This window comes from Chiloscyllium plagiosum, chromosome 2 (assembly GCF_004010195.1).
Source record: "Chiloscyllium plagiosum isolate BGI_BamShark_2017 chromosome 2, ASM401019v2, whole genome shotgun sequence".
In the NCBI taxonomy this organism is placed as follows: domain Eukaryota; kingdom Metazoa; phylum Chordata; class Chondrichthyes; order Orectolobiformes; family Hemiscylliidae; genus Chiloscyllium; species Chiloscyllium plagiosum.
This window is the reverse complement of record NC_057711.1, coordinates 24,014,862-24,032,949: the sequence shown is the minus strand read 5'-3', so window position 1 is coordinate 24,032,949 and position 18,088 is coordinate 24,014,862. Positions and strand designations below refer to the sequence as shown.

Genomic DNA, 18,088 nt, shown 5'->3' with positions numbered 1-18,088 from the left:
GGAGGTTTACCAGGATGCTGCCTGGACTGGAGGGCATATCTTATGAAGTGAGGTTGACTGAGCTCGGACTTTTTTCATTGGAGAAAAGGAGGAGGAGAGGGGACCTAATTGAGGTATACAAGTTAATGAGATTGGAAATCACACAACACCAGGTTGTGGTCCAACAGGTTTAATTGGAAGCACACTAGCTTTTCCGGTTGGGCCTGTTGGACTATGGCCTGGTGTTGTGTGATTTTTAACTTTGTACACCCCAGTCCAACACCGGCATCTCCGAATCATGAAAGTTAATGAGAGGCATAGATAGAGTCGATAGCCAGAGACTATTGCCCAGGGCAGAAATAACTCACACAAGGGGTCATAGTTTTAAGCTGGTTGGAGGAAAGTATAGAGGGGATGTCAGAGCTGGGTTCTTTACACAGCGAGTTGTGAGAGCGTGGAATGCGTTGCCAGCAACATTTGTGGAAGCAAGGTCATTGGGGACATTTAAGAGACTACTGGACATGCATATGGTCACAGAAATTTGAGGGTGCATACATGAGGATCAGTGGTCGGCACAACATCGTGGGCTGAAGGGCCTGTTCTGTGCTGTACTGTTCTATGTTCTAATTTGAGCTCAGGTCTGATTAACTCAGTACCAGATGAGAATTGAACCAGGAATAACCTGTCTGTATAAGTATTGTTAGTCAGACCATTGCATTTATCCAGTAGACCAGAGACACAAAAGGGGCTCTTATTCAGTTGCTGAAGTGTCAGTGCTTGGTTCTCCATCAGAGACCTGCGGGAATGACAATGACCTTTCTTCAATTTTGTAAAGCACCATCAAAGGATCATTCATCCCGTTGTGGAGTCAACAGGAAGAAGAAACATGTTTTGTCATTGCCTTGAGCTGCAGTAACTCAAATGTGGTTTGTGGAAGCCCTATGAAAAACAGGACTATGACAGGCAGTGTGGAGGCTGACGCTGACTTATGTATTACCCATTCTTCATATTTCCCCAAGAGCAGGAAGATGAACCTCTGCCCTCTTTGTACTGCCATAACATAAGAAGTGTAATTATCACTGGTTGTAAATGCAAGTTGCTTTTGCACTATTATCTTGTCCAGGCCGTCTGTGACAATCAGGAAGACCTAACATCAGAAAATTAAAAGAATGATCCAGGGCAACAGTTATTTCGGTCTTATCATTTGTATATTGAAATCTACCCTGTGAGGTAAGCAGACCAACTTCCAAAGTACAATCAACCTGTTCCATTGTGGAATTAACATATGCACCACACATGTACCAGGCGATGACCATTTCCATGACAGAATCTAACCATTACCCCTTGACATTCAATGGCAATATCATTGTTGAATCTTCCACTATCAGCATTCTGGGGATTATTGCTGCCCAGAATCTGGACTAGCTGTATTAATACAGAGATTACAAGGATGGGTCAGTGGCTTGAAATCCTGCAGAGACGAGCTCATCTCCTGACTTCCCAAAGCCTGCCTATCATCTGCAAAGCACAAGTCAGGAGTGTGATGGAATGCTCTCCAATTCTTCTCAGTATGAACTCTCTTCATCTCCAAAATGGAGGAACAAAAAAAAACTCTTACCTGAATGACTGGACCTGTAGCGGCACCTTTTGGCTCTGCTCTCGTAACCTGCACACCTCCTTTGTGGCCTTCCTCATCAGTTTCTCAGCCTTCCACTCCTGCTTTTGTTCTTCTTTTGTTTGTTCAGCCTGAGTAAAGCACATTCATTACGTCTTATTTACCAAGTATGTACAACATGGCTGTACATTCATAAACTCTCACATCACTCTCACTGTCCCCATCCACCGATCCTTAAATGATCTGACAGAGTTGCTAAAATTGCTAATTTAGGGCTTATTTCTAAAGTTCATGCAGATGCAATGATATCTTAAAATGCCATCAGTCAAGATCTAATTTGAAAAGAAAATAAATTTCCTTAAAGAGAAGTATGAGGAAATGTAGCTTTAAATTTACATATGGTACATTTTGTGACGATACAATGCTTTAAAAGGAGAATTTTGTCCTTTGACAGGGATTTTAAGTCAGAGATGTCAAACTGTCTATTGCAAGTTCATTAAGTAAATTTTTTTTTCTTTAAGTTGAAATAATAGAAGCAGCCTGAACGGGAATGGCAAGCTCCCACCAAAACAGGATTTTTAATTTTAGTTTTCAGTAGTAGTTGTTGATAATGTCTTGAAGCTAGGTGAAACGTGCAGTACATTTCCCCTTGCTACTTCTGTCTGAATTTTCTCATGATGTTTTCCTCCCGGACTGCAGAATTGCAATCTACTTTTCTAAACTTGCCTTTGTCAAGGGGGTATTTATGGATGATACTATATTGGTATTTAGCACTGGTTAGCACTGCTACCTCACAGCGCCAGAGACCCGGGTTCAATTCCCATCTCAGGCGACTGACTGTGTGGAGCTTGCACATTCTCCCTGTGTCTGTGTGGGTTTCCTCTGGGTGCTCCGGTTTCCTCCCACAGTCCAAAAATGTGCGGGTTAGGTGAATTGGCCATGCTAAATTGCCCATAGTGTTAGGTGAACGGGTAAATGTAGGGGAATGGGTCTGGGTGGGTTGCGCTTCGGAGGGTCGGTGTGGACTTGTTGGGCTGAAGGGCCTGTTTCCACACTGTAAGTAATCTAATCTATTAGAGTCAAACATATCCTAAGCAGTGTCTTATATAGTTACAGTATTACATCCGTGCTTTTATACACAACACCTTGCCCTACAAAATAAAGCAGCCCACATCTTTCTTTACTATTGTATCTTCCTGCCATGACACCATCAAGGACCTATGGACATTCCTCATTCATCAGAAACTGAAACAGTCCATGTCCAAATACAACAAGACCTGGACAACATTTAAGTTTGAGCTGATAAATACCAACATTCACTACCAAACAAGTTCCAGGCAATGATCATCTTCAAAAAGACAGCATCAAGCCTGCATCAAACCATCATCACATGACATTCAATGGCATTACTATCACTGAATCCCCCCACTTTCAACATCCTGGGGGTTACCACTGATCAGGAAATGACAGGACTAGCCATATAAATACAGAGGCTACAAGAGCAGATCAGATGCTAGGAATCCTGCATTGGGGTTGCAAGGGACCACAGGTTGGATACAAGGTCATAGCATGGTTTGCATGGGGTATGGGGAGTGTGTGGGGAAGTCAGCAGCTGGAAGGTTATATATTTTCATCTTTGGATGGCCATTCTTAAGGGGGTATGTTCACGGACGTGGGATTTCTCCCACCTCTACGCCCCAACACGGGAACAAAAACTGGGACCTAAGTTTTCAAACAGAAAGTTATAAGAGTGCTCTGTGCTTAAGTTAAAGATTAAGTGAATGGAATAACGTATGATAAATGAATTCCAAACAGGGGTGTGTAGAGTCAGCCATAGTTCATACCATTTTGGATTCAAGAAAAACAAATCAGAACATTTTCTTAACAGTGAGAGGTTTGGAACTTTGGGAGGAGCTAGGGATTTCGGTAGCCCTGTAAGGGATATTTCACAGATTCAAAGAATGATACCAGGGCTTATAGGACGATAGTATAGGGGCAGGTTGTGCAAAAGAACTTGTTATCCATTGAGTTTAGAAGGTTGTAAGTCTTCAGAGTGATTCCATAGGGCACAGAAAATAGCTCCTCTGTCTGAGGGAATACAGGAACAGAAGGACATTTAGATTTTGAACTAGGCCCCTGTAATCACAAATCACTGTTTGATGCAAAAGGTCATGAAATCTAGAGCTCTCCCACTAAAATACCATTTATTGAAATTTTCAAGAATTAATTTTTCTTTTTTGTTCGTTCAGGGTACCAGAACATCTGGAGTATAGGTGGTACAGATTCGCCATGATTGAACTTCATGCTGAACTGAATCAAAAGATGTGAAATGTGTAGGGGCAGAAATTGGACCTGGTTGCTCTTGATTGGCCAAAGTTAAGTGACCACAATGAGGGCACATTTGGAGGGAGGGCGGGCTGCTCAACATTGCAATCACTCTAAAGTGCAGAAGCCACTTAAAGCAAATGGTAGTTACCTTATATATACATTCTTCAGTAGTCACTATGATCTGACCACAGCAGTAGTCCTCTTGCCTAGTTGTCAATCCACATCCACACCTTTCTGGCATTTACCTTTGAATCTCTGGCTCAGGACTTCTCTTTCAGATATCAAACTATCACAGTGGTTCCTACTATTTAATAGGATTCATTCTATTCCACTAAATTGCAGTACTGCTTTTCTGCCACTAGGTGCTGGTATTGCTCTTTGCAAATTCCATCTTATTCAATTACCTGTTGGAAGTGCTGAAAGGATTTTATTGGCCAATGTTAAGAAACCATATCAGAGTCAGCTAGATTCTGAATTAAACATCAAGGTAGACGCAAAGCAATCAGTAAAATAGGTCCTCACAGAAAATTTACCTAGACTTGTGAATATTAAACATTGATGAATTTATAAAAAACTGAAAGAACTGCAGACGCTGGAAATCAGAAACAAAATCAGAAATTGCTGGAAAACCTCAGCAGGTCTGGCAGCATCTGTGAAGAGAAATCAAAGTTAATGTTTCAGGTTGAGTGACCCTTCCTCAGAACAGGTGATGATTTTATACCTGTTTTTCTGCTTGTTTTAAAAGCGTCTGGAACCTTTCATCCTCCAGCACCCATGCGGGCAGTTCTGTCTCCCCTTTAGCTTTCACCTCCTCCAACCTATTCTTTAGCTCCCTGAGCACTTGTAGCTCATCGTTTAGACGGCTATGCCAGGTCAGTGATGCTTGAAGATCCAGCTCCAGGTCCAGGGAGGTTCGAATAGGATGCTCTGCTGCTTTTTTCACAACTGGTTGGCAGAGGGTCTGTAAAGGGGCATCAAAGCAAATGATTTTTAATGAGTTTGGAACACTCATTTCTAACTTGCAAACAGTGGTCACACAGCCTTTAGTGGCCTTCACAAATCATGTATTCATCTCACGCAAATTTCTGACTGGAATGACGTTCTTTGCAAGACTTCGAGTTAAAAGTCGTTAAGGGGTTGCAATTAGCTAAGAAACCCAATTCGACCGAAATGTGGTTCTCTTAAAAGCGAAATATTGTGGAAGCTGAAAATCCAAAATAAAAACAAAAGGCGCTGGAGTACCAGGGACCCGGGTTCGATTCCAGCTTTGGGTGACTGTCTGTGTGGAGTTTGGACACTCTCCCCCTATCCGTGTGGGTTTCCTCCAGGTGCTCCAGTTTCCTCCCACACCACCCCGCCGAAGCGCAACCCACCCATACCCCTACATGTACCCCTTACCTAACACTACGGGCAATTTAGCATGGCCAATTCACCTGACCTGCACATCTTTGGTGCTGTGGGAGGAAACCGGAGCACCCGGAGGAAACCCATGCAGACACGGGGAGAACGTGCAGACTCCTGACAGTCCACACAGTCAGTCGCCTGAGGCGGGAATTGAACCCGGGTCTCTGGCACTGTGAGGCAGCAGTGCTAACCACTGTGCCACCGTGCTGCCCACTTAGTCTGCTTTCAGTGTTTTCAATACCTTAAAATTGCTCCCTTAGATTTGCTATCCCTATGTCCTTTGTAACTGTGATCATCAAAACTGAATCTCCTGGTTCAATATGTTGGCTGCTAACACTGCTCAAAGAGAATTAAGATAACCTTACTGGATTTAAATTCTATACATTTATTTTAATTCCCCACCATTCTATATCCCAGTGCAACTGCTGCCCCACAACGTATCACCAAATTCAGAGCTTTGGAACCATTCATTATATTAAAAAAACACAGCCTGGACTCATTATTGTTATATTGATGATTGTAAATTAAGTATAGAGGAACTGATATCCAACAATCTGTGAAACATGTGGTGAATAATCATCTGGAAACGATTATGTAGGGAGCAGAATGAAATGAGTAAATCTTAACGCAGTTTCTGCTAGGCATGGATATGTACAAGATGACCTGTCCAGGAACAGAGTGGTAGATATATCAAATAGATCAAATCCCCAATGGGTGTTTTCATTGGGCGAGAAGAGATGCAGTGTAAAATTCTTCTCATTTCACTATTTTTAATGTATTAATACACTGATTTATTTCTAAAGGTTCAAGAGGCATTTGGATGGTTATATGAATAGGAAGGGTTTGGAGGGATATGGGCCGGGCGCTGGCAGATGGGACCAGATTGGGTTGGGATATCTGGTCGGCATGGACGGGTTGGACCGAAGGGTCTGTTTCCATGCTGTACTTCTCTATGACTCTATGACTACACAAAGGTATCAATTACAGTACACCTTACGTTTTGGATATTTAATGAATCCTTTGTAATTAAGTTAATAATCCTGCTGTAGAATTGTATGCATTGTAAAACATAAACGTTAAATATGTGATTGTGGATGGATATATTCTAGGTTTCATACTTTGAAATCATTCAGAACATTCCCCCGAACCATTATATTGCCTCACATAATTCCAACTGTTCTGCAGGTCTACCTAATATGCTAAAACCGTAAAATACAGGGGCAGAGTTCAACTATTTGGCTGGTTGAGTCTGCTCCATTATTTGATCATGGCCAATATGCTTCAGCTATTCTTCTACTGTCTCCCCATTCAGTCAAGAATCTAACTACCTCTGTCTTAAACACATTCAATAACTTGATCTCCACAATCTTCTGCTGCATTACATTCCACAGGTTAACTGTCCTCTGGCTGAAGAAATTTGTCTCCATTTCAGTCCTACAGGATTGTCCCTTCACTCTGAGGCTGTGCCCTTTGGTCCTAGTCTTTCCTACTAGTACAAACATCTTCTCCATATCCACTCTATTCAGGCCTTTCAGTATGATGTAAGTTTCATTGATTCCCCCCTCATCCTTCAAAACCCAGTTGACTACAGGTCCAGAGTCCTCAACTGCTCCTCATGTGACAAACCCTTCATCCTGGGGTCATTCTTGTAAATTTCCACTAGACCCCTCCAAGGCCAGCACATCCTTCCTTAGATTCTAACACAATGATTCTCTTCTGACAGTTCACAGACGGGCTGCAGTTGAAATTCCATTCTTTTGTGTTTCAATATGTTGGCACAGGCTCAAAGAACTGTACTAGTGTTATTCTGAAGTAAGATCTTCCCTTTCCAAATGTATTTTTCTGCACACTATTAATAAGACATACCCTTTTAACTCTCAAGCTTCGTCGTTCCATGGCATTGCGCACAAAAGGCGATCTTTTGGCTAATGTTGAGCTGTCACTGTCACTTCGATTCAACTGTTGATTAAAAAAAATAAAAAGAATTAAAGTACAAGATATAGCTTACAGCAATGAACACTGTTGAAATATACATCCGTATTAGCATCAAGCACTCCCAACTCAGCAATAGGAAATGTCTGAAGTAATGATGTCTGTCCTTAAAAAGTAAACCTTCAGTCCTTTGATGGTATACCAGACATCCTCTTGATCAGACTGACTGAATATGCATGGACAGGTTTATCTTGTATACCCATGCCCACTTGGAACTACATTAAGATTTACTCATTTCATGTACAAGTTTGACAAGAGAAACAAGATTTTCATTTTAATAGTCTGGACTGGATTCAAATTCAGATCCTTCATGATGCAAGAACATTAACTGACTGCACCAACTCATTCCCCAAGTAAGATCTATTATCTATTAAGATCCATCCCAAATTAGTCTTTATACATTAAACACATAACTATTTTAAAAATTAAATGGCTAAACAAAGTTTCCAAATGTAATTCGCATTTCAGACATCTAATAGTCTTTCATGGTTAACCTAATCAGCTTATTGTAGAATTATGAATATCATTGAAATATAAGGATAAAAAATTATTGCAAATGCAGCAGTGCAAAGTCTGATAGTTTTGATCACATTGTTCAAAATCTTCAGAACATTCCTCCAGTCCCACTATTCTGACCAGTAGAGTCCCACCACAATTTTCAGCTATACTAGGATGACGTTGCAAGCATTTCCTTTCCTGATTAGACCTTTGTTTTAATTATGCTTCTCATCTGACTCCACTATAAGCTGCTGCTGGCTACACAACTGGTCTATATGCAGTTCTGCTCACTATTAATGATGCCATTACAATAGGAGACATGGAGGTGGACCAACATTTGTTTATTTCTCTGATGTACTTAGTGATGCAGAAAGTCTTGTGGTGCTATAATATTGTCCCGACCTCAGAGTCAGAAGTTCCGACTTCAAGTTGCACCCCAGAACTTATTGGCCATGGAAGGTGCATTCATGCAGGCTGTATTCCTGATGAAGGGCTTTTGCCCAAAACGTTGATTTTACTGCTCTTCGGATGCTGTCTGAACTGCTGTGCTTTTCCAGCACCACTAATCCAGAAAGGTGCATTCATAGCAAGACCAAACAGGTCAATTATCAATCTTTCCAATATACCTGATGGCAGGTTATAAGTCCAGAAGAGAATCCTGAACAAGCCTCCGCAGTACTTCACCCATAAGAGTGGGCCAATCCAATAGAAGGTCCAACCCTTGGAAACAAGGTTGGGGGAAAAGACAGACAGGCTCAGGGATGATAGAAAGTTCACTAGTGCAAATGAAGTAAACAAACATGGAAAGAAGTTATCCTAATGAATGCCGAGAGTGATGGTGAATAGTCTCAGGAATGTGGGGTGTCTGTTACATGGACAGAATGGGCAAGTTTGTGTGAAGAGGAAATATATAAGATGTTGACAGACAGTTTGGTAACCAAAGTACACAGATTTATTATAATGGGAGGAATGTTAGAATGGAAGAACATGGTACCTGGGTAAAATAATTGTTACTGCCTTTCAAATGTGCACATCTGCCTGTAGATTTATCAGGGCTTATTCTCCAATATGTGTTCCAATCATGGAGATATCAACTCAAGAAGATGTTGCAGGGAATTACTGGCATTCAGCCCATATATTTCCGTCCATCATTGATGGAAACTATGTACTATGGACCTGCAACATTACACTTACATCACCAGAAGGACAGTTTCATTGTTTTAATTTAGATGCGAATATTTGCAGTACAGTCGCGCCTCGACTTACGAACTTAATCCGTTCCGGGACCCGGTTCGCGAACTGAATTAATTTTTCCCATTGCTCGGATAGCATAAGAATGCTTGGACAGCTGTTCACAGCGCACGCGCCAAAGACGAACTGAATGAGATCACGCGGGGCCCGAGAGCTTTTGCATTCAACAAGTGCGTAGCAAAGCAGAACAACGAAACCACGTGGTCGCACACAGGCTTTTTGCGTTCGTACTTTCGATCGTACCTTGAATTTCGTACGTACGTTGAAGCAAAAGTTTATGTACAATCCTGTTCGTAAACCGATTTGGTCGTGAACGGGTTTGTTCATATGTCGAGGCGCTACTGTATTTGGTTTTGCATTAGCACAGAATTATTGATTTGCCAAACACACGTAGGAGATACTTTGGATGAGAGGGAGATGTATGCATAGAGGTTAGATCACTGGATTAGTAATCCAGAAGCCCAGGCTAATATTCTGGAGACATTTGTTTAAATCCCCTCATGGCAAATGGTACAATTTGAATTCAATAAAATCTTGAATCAGGTCAATTATCACAAAAACTCCATCTGGTTCACTGATGTTCTTTCGGGAGGGAAATCTGCCAAATTACCCAGTCTGACCTACAAGTGACTCCAGGTCCACAACAATGTGGTTGGCTCTTAATCGCCCTCTGAAATGTTGCCCAGCCAATGATGTGCACACCCCATACAGAAATAAAGAGAAAAGAATCAACAGTTTTTTAGATTACTTACAGTGTGGAAATAAATTATAAATAGGTTTCAATACAACAAAAGGGAGTTTCTTACCCTGCAAATGTACTGATTTCTTTCACCTGGAGAAAAGGTTTGGGATCTTACAATCATGCTGTTCCTCACAAAATGCTTTTGCCTATTATTCAGATTGGACTTGTCCTTAGGCCTGACAGCCATGCACTCCACCACAGCCTCCTCTGTGTTCATTTCTTTGTCAACCTGTGGAAATTGGGTGCAAACTTTTTATCAGCTGCACTATAAAAACTGTTCACAGGATAGTTCACCCAACATCAATGCTGCAGTTACCCTTACCAAAAGCAAGCCTTACACTGAACGGTAAATGGGATAGCTTGATAAACTTAGAAAGAGCATGGGCTGGTGTAAGTTTTCCTTGATTGGAGAATTAGAGGAGGGGTAGTGATGTAAATGGCAGTGATAGAGTTAGGGCTAAAGTTAGGGTTAGTTTTGGTTGCCACTTAATCTAACCACACAGGTCAACAGGTTGCCACAACAATAGACTTTGAACATTCCGAAGGACAGTGTGATTGAACACTCAGTTCAGGAAGCAGCAGTTTTGTAATATCAATACATCAAATTATTCACTATAGTCTCAAACCAAAACCATTAAAAGATAATGACAAGCCATGCTAATATAAGAAGCACCAATGCTGGACAGTCTAATGAAGTTTTGAGTTAATTGGTATCCATGCTGTTGACCCACATTCTAACATTTAATGGCATGGGTTCAAGTCAAATTACTGAGGAGCTGTGTATTCACATCTCCAACAGGCTGATTATAAAATCTCTCTAACATTTAACAGGAGACTAAACAAATGCATACCTTGCATCTTCACAAAGGAGACACAATTAATGTCACAAAAATGTTGGGAAACACAGAGTCTAGTGAGATGGGGGAACTGATGCAAATCAGTATAATTAAGGAAAAGGTGTTGGGGAAATTGATGGAATGAAAGACTGATAAATTCCCAGGGCCCAATAATTTACACCCCAGCATACTTTAGGAAGTGGTCCTAGGAATAATGGATGCATTAGTAGTCATCTTTCAAGATTCTATAGACGCTAATTGATGCCGTTTGGAAATTTAAATATATTACATCTCTTGCTTCCCCTTTAACTAAACTGCTTCTTGCAGTTTCAACTTATTTTTCTTTCACCTCACTCATCAATAACAATAAGCTTGTACCATTTCTGCTCAAGTTATATAATTGTGTCATTGTACTGGAGAGAGTAAAGAACAGCTTGGTTCCAAAACTGCACAAAATAGACTGGAAGTAGATAACAGGAGGCATTCCTACCAGCATTGGCAGCACTGTGTCTGACTGCGTCACCCCACCTCTTTTATCATCAGTCATATTTGGGGGCATTTCTTTCAACGAAATCAATCCCGCTGCAATCTCTTCCACTTCTGAGTCTTTGCCAATGCCACTTCCTTCTTCCTGTGCCTCAGCAGCATCCTCCATCAGCATCTCCCGCCTGCATTAGCAACAAGTTATAAAACTCATTCAGGACTTCATCTGCTTTCTTCTGTTACTGTTTGTCAAAGTTCAACATTTGAGTGGATAAGTGAGTGAAGATTTGTGGAACAGTTTAAGTATATGTGTTTAGAACTTTGGTGATGGGGAGTGGTTTCCTGTACACTATTGAAGAACAGGGGGTGAGATAGCTCACGGGCCAGCACAGTGGCTCAGTAGTATCGCTGCTGCCTCACAGCACCAGGGACCGGGTTCGATTCCCGCCTCGGGTAACTGTCTGTGTGGAGTTTGCACATTCTCCCTGTGTCTGCGTGGGTTTCTTCCGGGTGCTCCAGTTTCCTCCCACAATCCAAAGATGTGCAGGTTAAGTGAATTGGCCATGCTAAGTTGCCCTTGGTCAGGGGTAAACATAGGGTAGGGGAATAGGTCTGAGTGGGTTACGCTTCAGAGGGTCGGTGTGGACTTGTTGGGCTGAAGGACCTGCTTCCATACTGTGGGGAATCTAATCTAATCTAATCAAAAGCTGACAGGAAAGTGAGGGTGAGGACCTTGCCCTGTCACTGGAGTCAAAGATTCCCCTACAGCGTGGAAACAGGCCCTTCAGCCCAACAAGTCCACACCGACCCTCCAAAGAGTAACCCACCCAGCCCCATTTCCCTCTGACTAATGCACCTAACACTATGGACAACTTAGAATGGCCAATTCACCTGACCTGCACATCTTTGGACTGTGGGAGGAAACCAGAGCACTTAGAGGAAACCCACGCAGACACAGGGAGAATGTGCAAACTCCACACAGACAGTCGCCCAAGGCTGGAATCGAACCTGGGACCCTGGTGCTGTGAGGCAGCAGTGATAACCACTGAGCCACCGTGCCACCCTAAGCTGGTGACCTGGATTTCCAGAAACCACCAGCAAGTGGCCCACCTGTGGAGGCTTATTCCTTGAGGGATCACTGATAGAAGGAATAATTGTTGAAGCTGGTGAAGGTGTTCCAATTAAATTGACTGTTTTGTCCATGATGGTGTCAAATGTCTAATGTGATGGATCCAGCTGACAGAAGGTAAGGCTTTTATCTCTTCTCGCAGGGTCAAGGACAGTGACGCTCTCAGAGGCCACACCCACGCCTGCCGCCTGTGTCTCCAAGTGTCCTCAGGTTTGCGGCAATTAGAAGTCCCAAACTCTGACGGCAAGTTGCCATGGTTTCTCAATTGGGTAACGTGGTGTGTGGAAGGCCTGAAGTGGTCATTTGCCAGCCTTAGCAGTCTATGAGGCGAGAAAGCCCCCAGTAGACCTTCTCACCCTGCACTTAATTTCAAAGGTGGCAAGAAAGGGGTGAGTTTCTTTCCAAGGTCAAATTGCCATATTATTTCTGATTCTGACCACCTCTTCAGGGAGGGAAGAAACCCCACACCCTATGTAAGTGTGTGTTAATGGCAAATAATGGTGTGATCTGCTTGGACATAACTCCCTGCTTCTGTGTTGTAGCATCTGCATTTTTCTACATGTAGGGGGCCAGCAGTTGATAGAGAAAAAAAGACCAATGTCCACCCAGTTTGCCCTTGGTTTATCTTGGCAACTGCATGGTACAACAGTAATGAAGATGTTGATTAATCATACTATGTACCATTGCTCCTAATAATGTGGACCAATGTCATGTGGAATCCGTGTGCTTTGAACCTGCTGCTCTCCAAGCCTGCATTAATCGGCCGCCCATCACAAGACCTGAAACCTGCTATCATTACCTTTCTCCGCCTTATGAACCAATAACACTGCATAGTGAAGCAATTGCAACATTCAAAGAGCAAATGAAAGCACTCTGTTAAAACAGTAGGCTTGACAGATCCATCAAACTGTTCCATCTTCCCCTTTCCTCCCAAAAGTATTTGACTTTGATTCAGCACTCCACCTGGAGTGTCACATTAGAAGAGTTCACAGACGGTGAACTGTGACTTGCAGGCCACATTGGAGGATTACAAGGTGGTCCTCATGACATATGTTGCTTAAGGGCCTGTGGTCCTAGGCAAAAAGTCAGTGCAGTGGGCCCAAGGAGTCCTGGATCCCCAGCATTCTGCCTGAATGCCATTGGAATTACGTTGGGAGTATAGAAGAATGTCTGTAGGACTTCAATGACCCCATTCTACTGCAAACGGGAGCAGAAAATGTTCCATTCAGAAGGTAACTGGTCGAATATCACAAAGTCTACAATACCAGTCTTCGCCCGCTTCAGCATCCTCTTCTTCATCTATAGCCAGCTCCTGTTCAACCGCCTGCAGTTCAACAGACGTCCTCTCCAGCAATGCAGATACAGCATCCTGATGGATCTGAAGGGAAGAAAGGCAATGGAAATGAAAGAAGTTACTGCAGAATATGGAGAATTATTTCCTTTCATGTAGAATCTTGTACAAATAATGTGGCCACAGCTCACCAAAGGCAATTCACTTTCCCTTAAAGAATGCAAGCTCTCTGCCGAACATAGGTTGTAATTAAGTGCGGTTTCCGCCCGTGGAAATTACTTGTGATGCTTACATTTCAGATACATAATTTATTAATGTGATTTTTATTTTTATCTACAGAAACCTGCTGGGCAGATTTATCAGACAATGAGGCATTTATCTAACTGAAATCTCACAAACATGTGGCCAGACGTTAAGATCAATAGATCAACTAATTGGCTTCACAACCCCTGTGAATCTCTGCCCGTGATACAGCAAAGTTAAACGTTTTAAGTGATTTCAGATTTTGTATTTCACACGCACTGCCGACCAACTTGGAGAGAACTAAGACGTTTGAACCGACTCAATTTTTTAATGTCACTCTGTTGATCACTTGCATTTTCAGACACCTAGGGGGTCAAATCCTAAACCAAAGAGGGGTTTGTGTCTGGCAGGTGTAGTGACCTTGACATTAGGAAAATTTGAGAATCCAGAGCCTGTGCTTCTCAGAAGCGTGTACCCCCACAATCCAACAGATGAAAGTGGGTGAGATACCCCAATGGCAGGGCTCACAGCTGGGGGAAGGTGAGCACTGCTGAGGGGTCGAAAGGGCAAGGGCATTTCAAAATGGAGGTGCTCTTGAAAGGCTCCAGAGGGCTGAAGGAAAGAAATGCAGAAGCGTTGGGGCCATCAGTGAGGAGGCAAAAAGTGCCACAAAACTGCTTTCGGCTGCAGATGTGGAGAGCAACCTCTAATATCCCGCAGTCCACTTACAAAGAGGACGTATCTGCAGCGTTGCCACAGCAGAAGGCTGTCACAAACGTGTTTTGCTGTGATAATGTGGCCCTGATATGAGGCCTTCCTTAACAATAAATCCACTCTATCAAGGGAATGTCCCAGCAACCCAGGATCATTTTGAAATTTGAATTCAATACAAAAAAATTGGGATTCAAAGTCTAATGATAACCATTGGCAATTGTTGGAAAAATCTATCTGGTTCACTAATGTTCTTTAGGGAAGAAAGCTACTGTCCTTACCTGGTCTAACCTGCATGTGATTCCAGGCCCACAGCAATGTGGTTGACTCTTAACTGCCCTCTGGGCAATTAGGGATGGGCAATAAATGCTGGCCTTGCCAGTGACACCCACCTCCCGTAAGTGGATGATAAAAAAGGGGACCAATCTACCATGTTCCAATCCGAGCAATGTTGACACCAAACCAGGGCCGACCTCCTGAATAAACCTTACCTTGTCTGGAGTGCTGCAAGGCTCAGGTCTCAGTGAAGCTCCCTCAGTTTGTGCTTTGTTCTTTGGATGATGAATATTCACGTTCTTGTAATGTAGCATGTTGTACCAGCTTGTCAAGGTGTCCCCACGGGTGCAGAAGTCCGCCAGACTAATCTGGGTTCCAGCCTTTGGAAAAATGAGAAAAGAAAGCCCTCAGTTTGCTCATGGTTTATAACGATCTGGTTAGGGTGTTTGTATAAAATTCCTGTGTACCACCATCACACAGGCATTTCAGATCGGAAAGAGTTGCATTTTTATCGCGCTTTGTAATGCCTCTTGGAAAAGCCTCAAAAGGATTACTCTGAAACACACTGACGGTTACTGGTCTGGATTCTGTGGTAGTGACAAGAATTAAACTGTCAGGATTCAAGTGGAAGTCATTACATTGCTGGCAGAAATACACCACGTCCCCCACAGGATGGACTGTTGAGGTTCAACCACTCCATGACTATAATTAAGTAGAAATCACTGAACTGGTGAGAAACTGTCCCTTTGCATGATAACCTCCAATGGAGAAACCCTCGGAAGAGATGATAGGTTACTGAATAAAGTACAACTGGATTTTTAACGGCTGAGTGAAGGCATAAAGCTGGCTGTACATAGAATTGATAAGTCACTAGAATCACGTGAGGTGCATTGAGGATATTCAGAGAAGTAAAACAGTGAAGCAGCAGCCAAAATCTACCATATTTTTCTCAGATATGGCGATAGTGTAAGAGGACTAGAACATGGCAGATGTTATCTTTATTGTTCTAAAAAGGGTTAAGAGTAAACCCAGTTACACGTGATTTTCACTTGGGACAGGCAGGATTTGACAGTTGAGCCCACTGACCTCAGAAGCAGATTGTAGGCATTCAACTGGTTAGAAAACACACCCCAGTTTGGCTCACCAGCCCTCACTCACTCCTAATCCTCCCACACACATCACTATGTCTCCTTTATGCCTACCCATGCACCCATCCAACCTCATGTTCCCCCATATCCTCATGTCATCTCCAAAGCCACACACTATTCACTGTGAGCAGACCACAGGTGAAATGTTCAGGTGTAAAAAAGTTTCTAACATCATTAACACTCATACTCACATAGTGGTGAAAAACAAACCCACTCCAAGTTTTAAATTCCTTTATATGTTCAATATGGCATAAAAATACATTTTTATTCAGACTATTTATCAAAGAAACCTACTCTCTGTACAGCTTGCTTAAAATGTCAATCAAACTAATCACAATTCTCTGCTGAGATCCTTGAGGTCTATGGAACTCAGCTAAGTATTTAAATACTTAATAATAGCTGTTGAGGAAACAACAAAAAAGACCTCGATTGGAACTGTTTGACAAGATGCCATTGTTTTTTGCCTAACATACACAATATGATCTGTCAATCAAAGCAGGCATGTATTTTAAACTCACTAACAGCTGCAGCCTTTTGTTAAACAGTTAAAGAGCAGTCGATTTTGACAACTTAAGATTGTGGCATTTGAACTGATCTCATCCACCCTTCAAGAGCATTTATGCCCACTTCATCAATTCATGCCGCCTACATTGTGGGTTCAGCACTTGCAACAGTAAACACATTGTCTGTTTGAATTCACCACTAAGTTCAAATGGCCCTGCTGAATTTACGTTTCCTTGGGTGAAATCACATCAAGTCTCTGATCCCTTTCGGCAGAAATGGGAATCTTCCAAGCTCCACGGAACTCCAGCTCTAACTGTCCAGTATCTTTTAGATTGCTGCATAATCTTTCCAGCAGTTAGCTTTCAAACTACTTTATGTTTCCTTATTATTGAGGACTATACTATAATATTTATAAAGCTTCAGTGCACTTACCAGACAATCTTCCAACAGTGTCTTCCCCACAGAGCAAACATCAACTCGCAGTGTCTTCTGATGTAAAGCAGACTGGGTAATAGCTACCCGGAAAACCTCATTGAGGGTAAGAATCTCTGCAACACTATGAACCTTTGTGCGGAATAGGCTGCTGGAATCACATGAGCTTGGAAGCAATGCAGCTCTGATGTACCTGCAAGATTGCAAAGTTACCTTTTAGACAATGGACTAAAATAGTTAAAGATTGAATAAGCAGCAACAGCATTGTTGAGTATATTTTCTTTTCATTCATGGTATGAGGTGTTGTTGCCTAGGCCAGAATTTGTTACCCATCCCAAACTGCCTCGGGTACAGTTAAGAGTCAACCATATTGCTGTTGGCCTGGAGTCACATGTACTCCAGACCAAGTAAGGTTCCTTTCCTAAATGACATACATGAACCAGGTAGACAATTGACAGTGGTTACATTAGCTTACCTTACTCAGTTTTTTAAATCGAGATTTTTAATAAAGTCAAATTTCCCCATCTGCTATGATGGAATTCAGACCAACGTCCTCAGACCATTAGCCTCAGGTTCTTGATTGCTAGTACAGTGATGTTAGTATAACACCAACACTTTCCCCTATATGTCGACGAGGCAGCTACATGGGAAATGCACAAATCTTTTCCATTTCTGTAAAAAGCATAGACTCTTCCTACTGCTGAAAGGATTCAGGGCCAATTTGTTAAGCAAATTTGTTGACAACAAGATTGGCAGAGTGGATAATAGTGAAGAAGATGGTTGTAGGTTATAGGAAGATATAGATGGGCTGGTCAAATGTGCAGACCAATAGCAGATGGTATTTAACCCTGACAAGTGCGAGGTGATATACTTGGAGGAAGAAACAAAATGAGGAAGTATTTAATGAATAGCAGGACACTGGGCAGCTTAGAGAAACAAGAGAGATCCTGGAGTAATTATTCACAGATCCCTGAGGTTGGCAGAGCACATGAATACAATAGTTAAGAAGGCATATAGGACTCTTGCTCACATCAGTCTTGTCATAGCATAAGAGCAAGGAGAGAACGTTGGAGTTGTACAGAGCATTGATCAGGCCACAACTAGTGTACTGTGTGCAGCTCTGGTCACCGCACTACAGGAAGGATGTGATAGCACTAGAAGGGGTACAGAGGAGGTTCATCTGGATGTTGCCTGTGATGGAGAAATTGAACTATAAGGAGAGACTA

General features: G+C 42.4%; 1 protein-coding gene across 2 annotated transcripts in view; it reads right to left on the bottom strand.

Moving 5' to 3' along the window:
• LOC122557495 (protein WWC2-like) overlaps positions 1–18,088 on the bottom strand; it is a 238,200-nt gene that overhangs the window by 2,402 nt on the left and 217,710 nt on the right. The window contains exons 15-22 of one of the 2 annotated variants that reach the window (XM_043705245.1): positions 16,863–17,055; positions 14,994–15,158; positions 13,523–13,635; positions 11,136–11,313; positions 9,874–10,038; positions 7,193–7,285; positions 4,644–4,883; positions 1,598–1,725 (exon numbers count right to left, since the gene is read on the bottom strand). In XM_043705245.1, the coding sequence (XP_043561180.1) occupies positions 1,598–1,725; positions 4,644–4,883; positions 7,193–7,285; positions 9,874–10,038; positions 11,136–11,313; positions 13,523–13,635; positions 14,994–15,158; positions 16,863–17,055 (1,275 nt within the window). Of the gene's footprint in view, positions 1–1,597; positions 1,726–4,643; positions 4,884–7,192; positions 7,286–9,710; positions 9,804–9,834; positions 10,039–11,135; positions 11,314–13,522; positions 13,636–14,993; positions 15,159–16,862; positions 17,056–18,088 lie in introns of those variants that run through there. The other variant, XM_043705250.1, reaches the window with a different exon arrangement.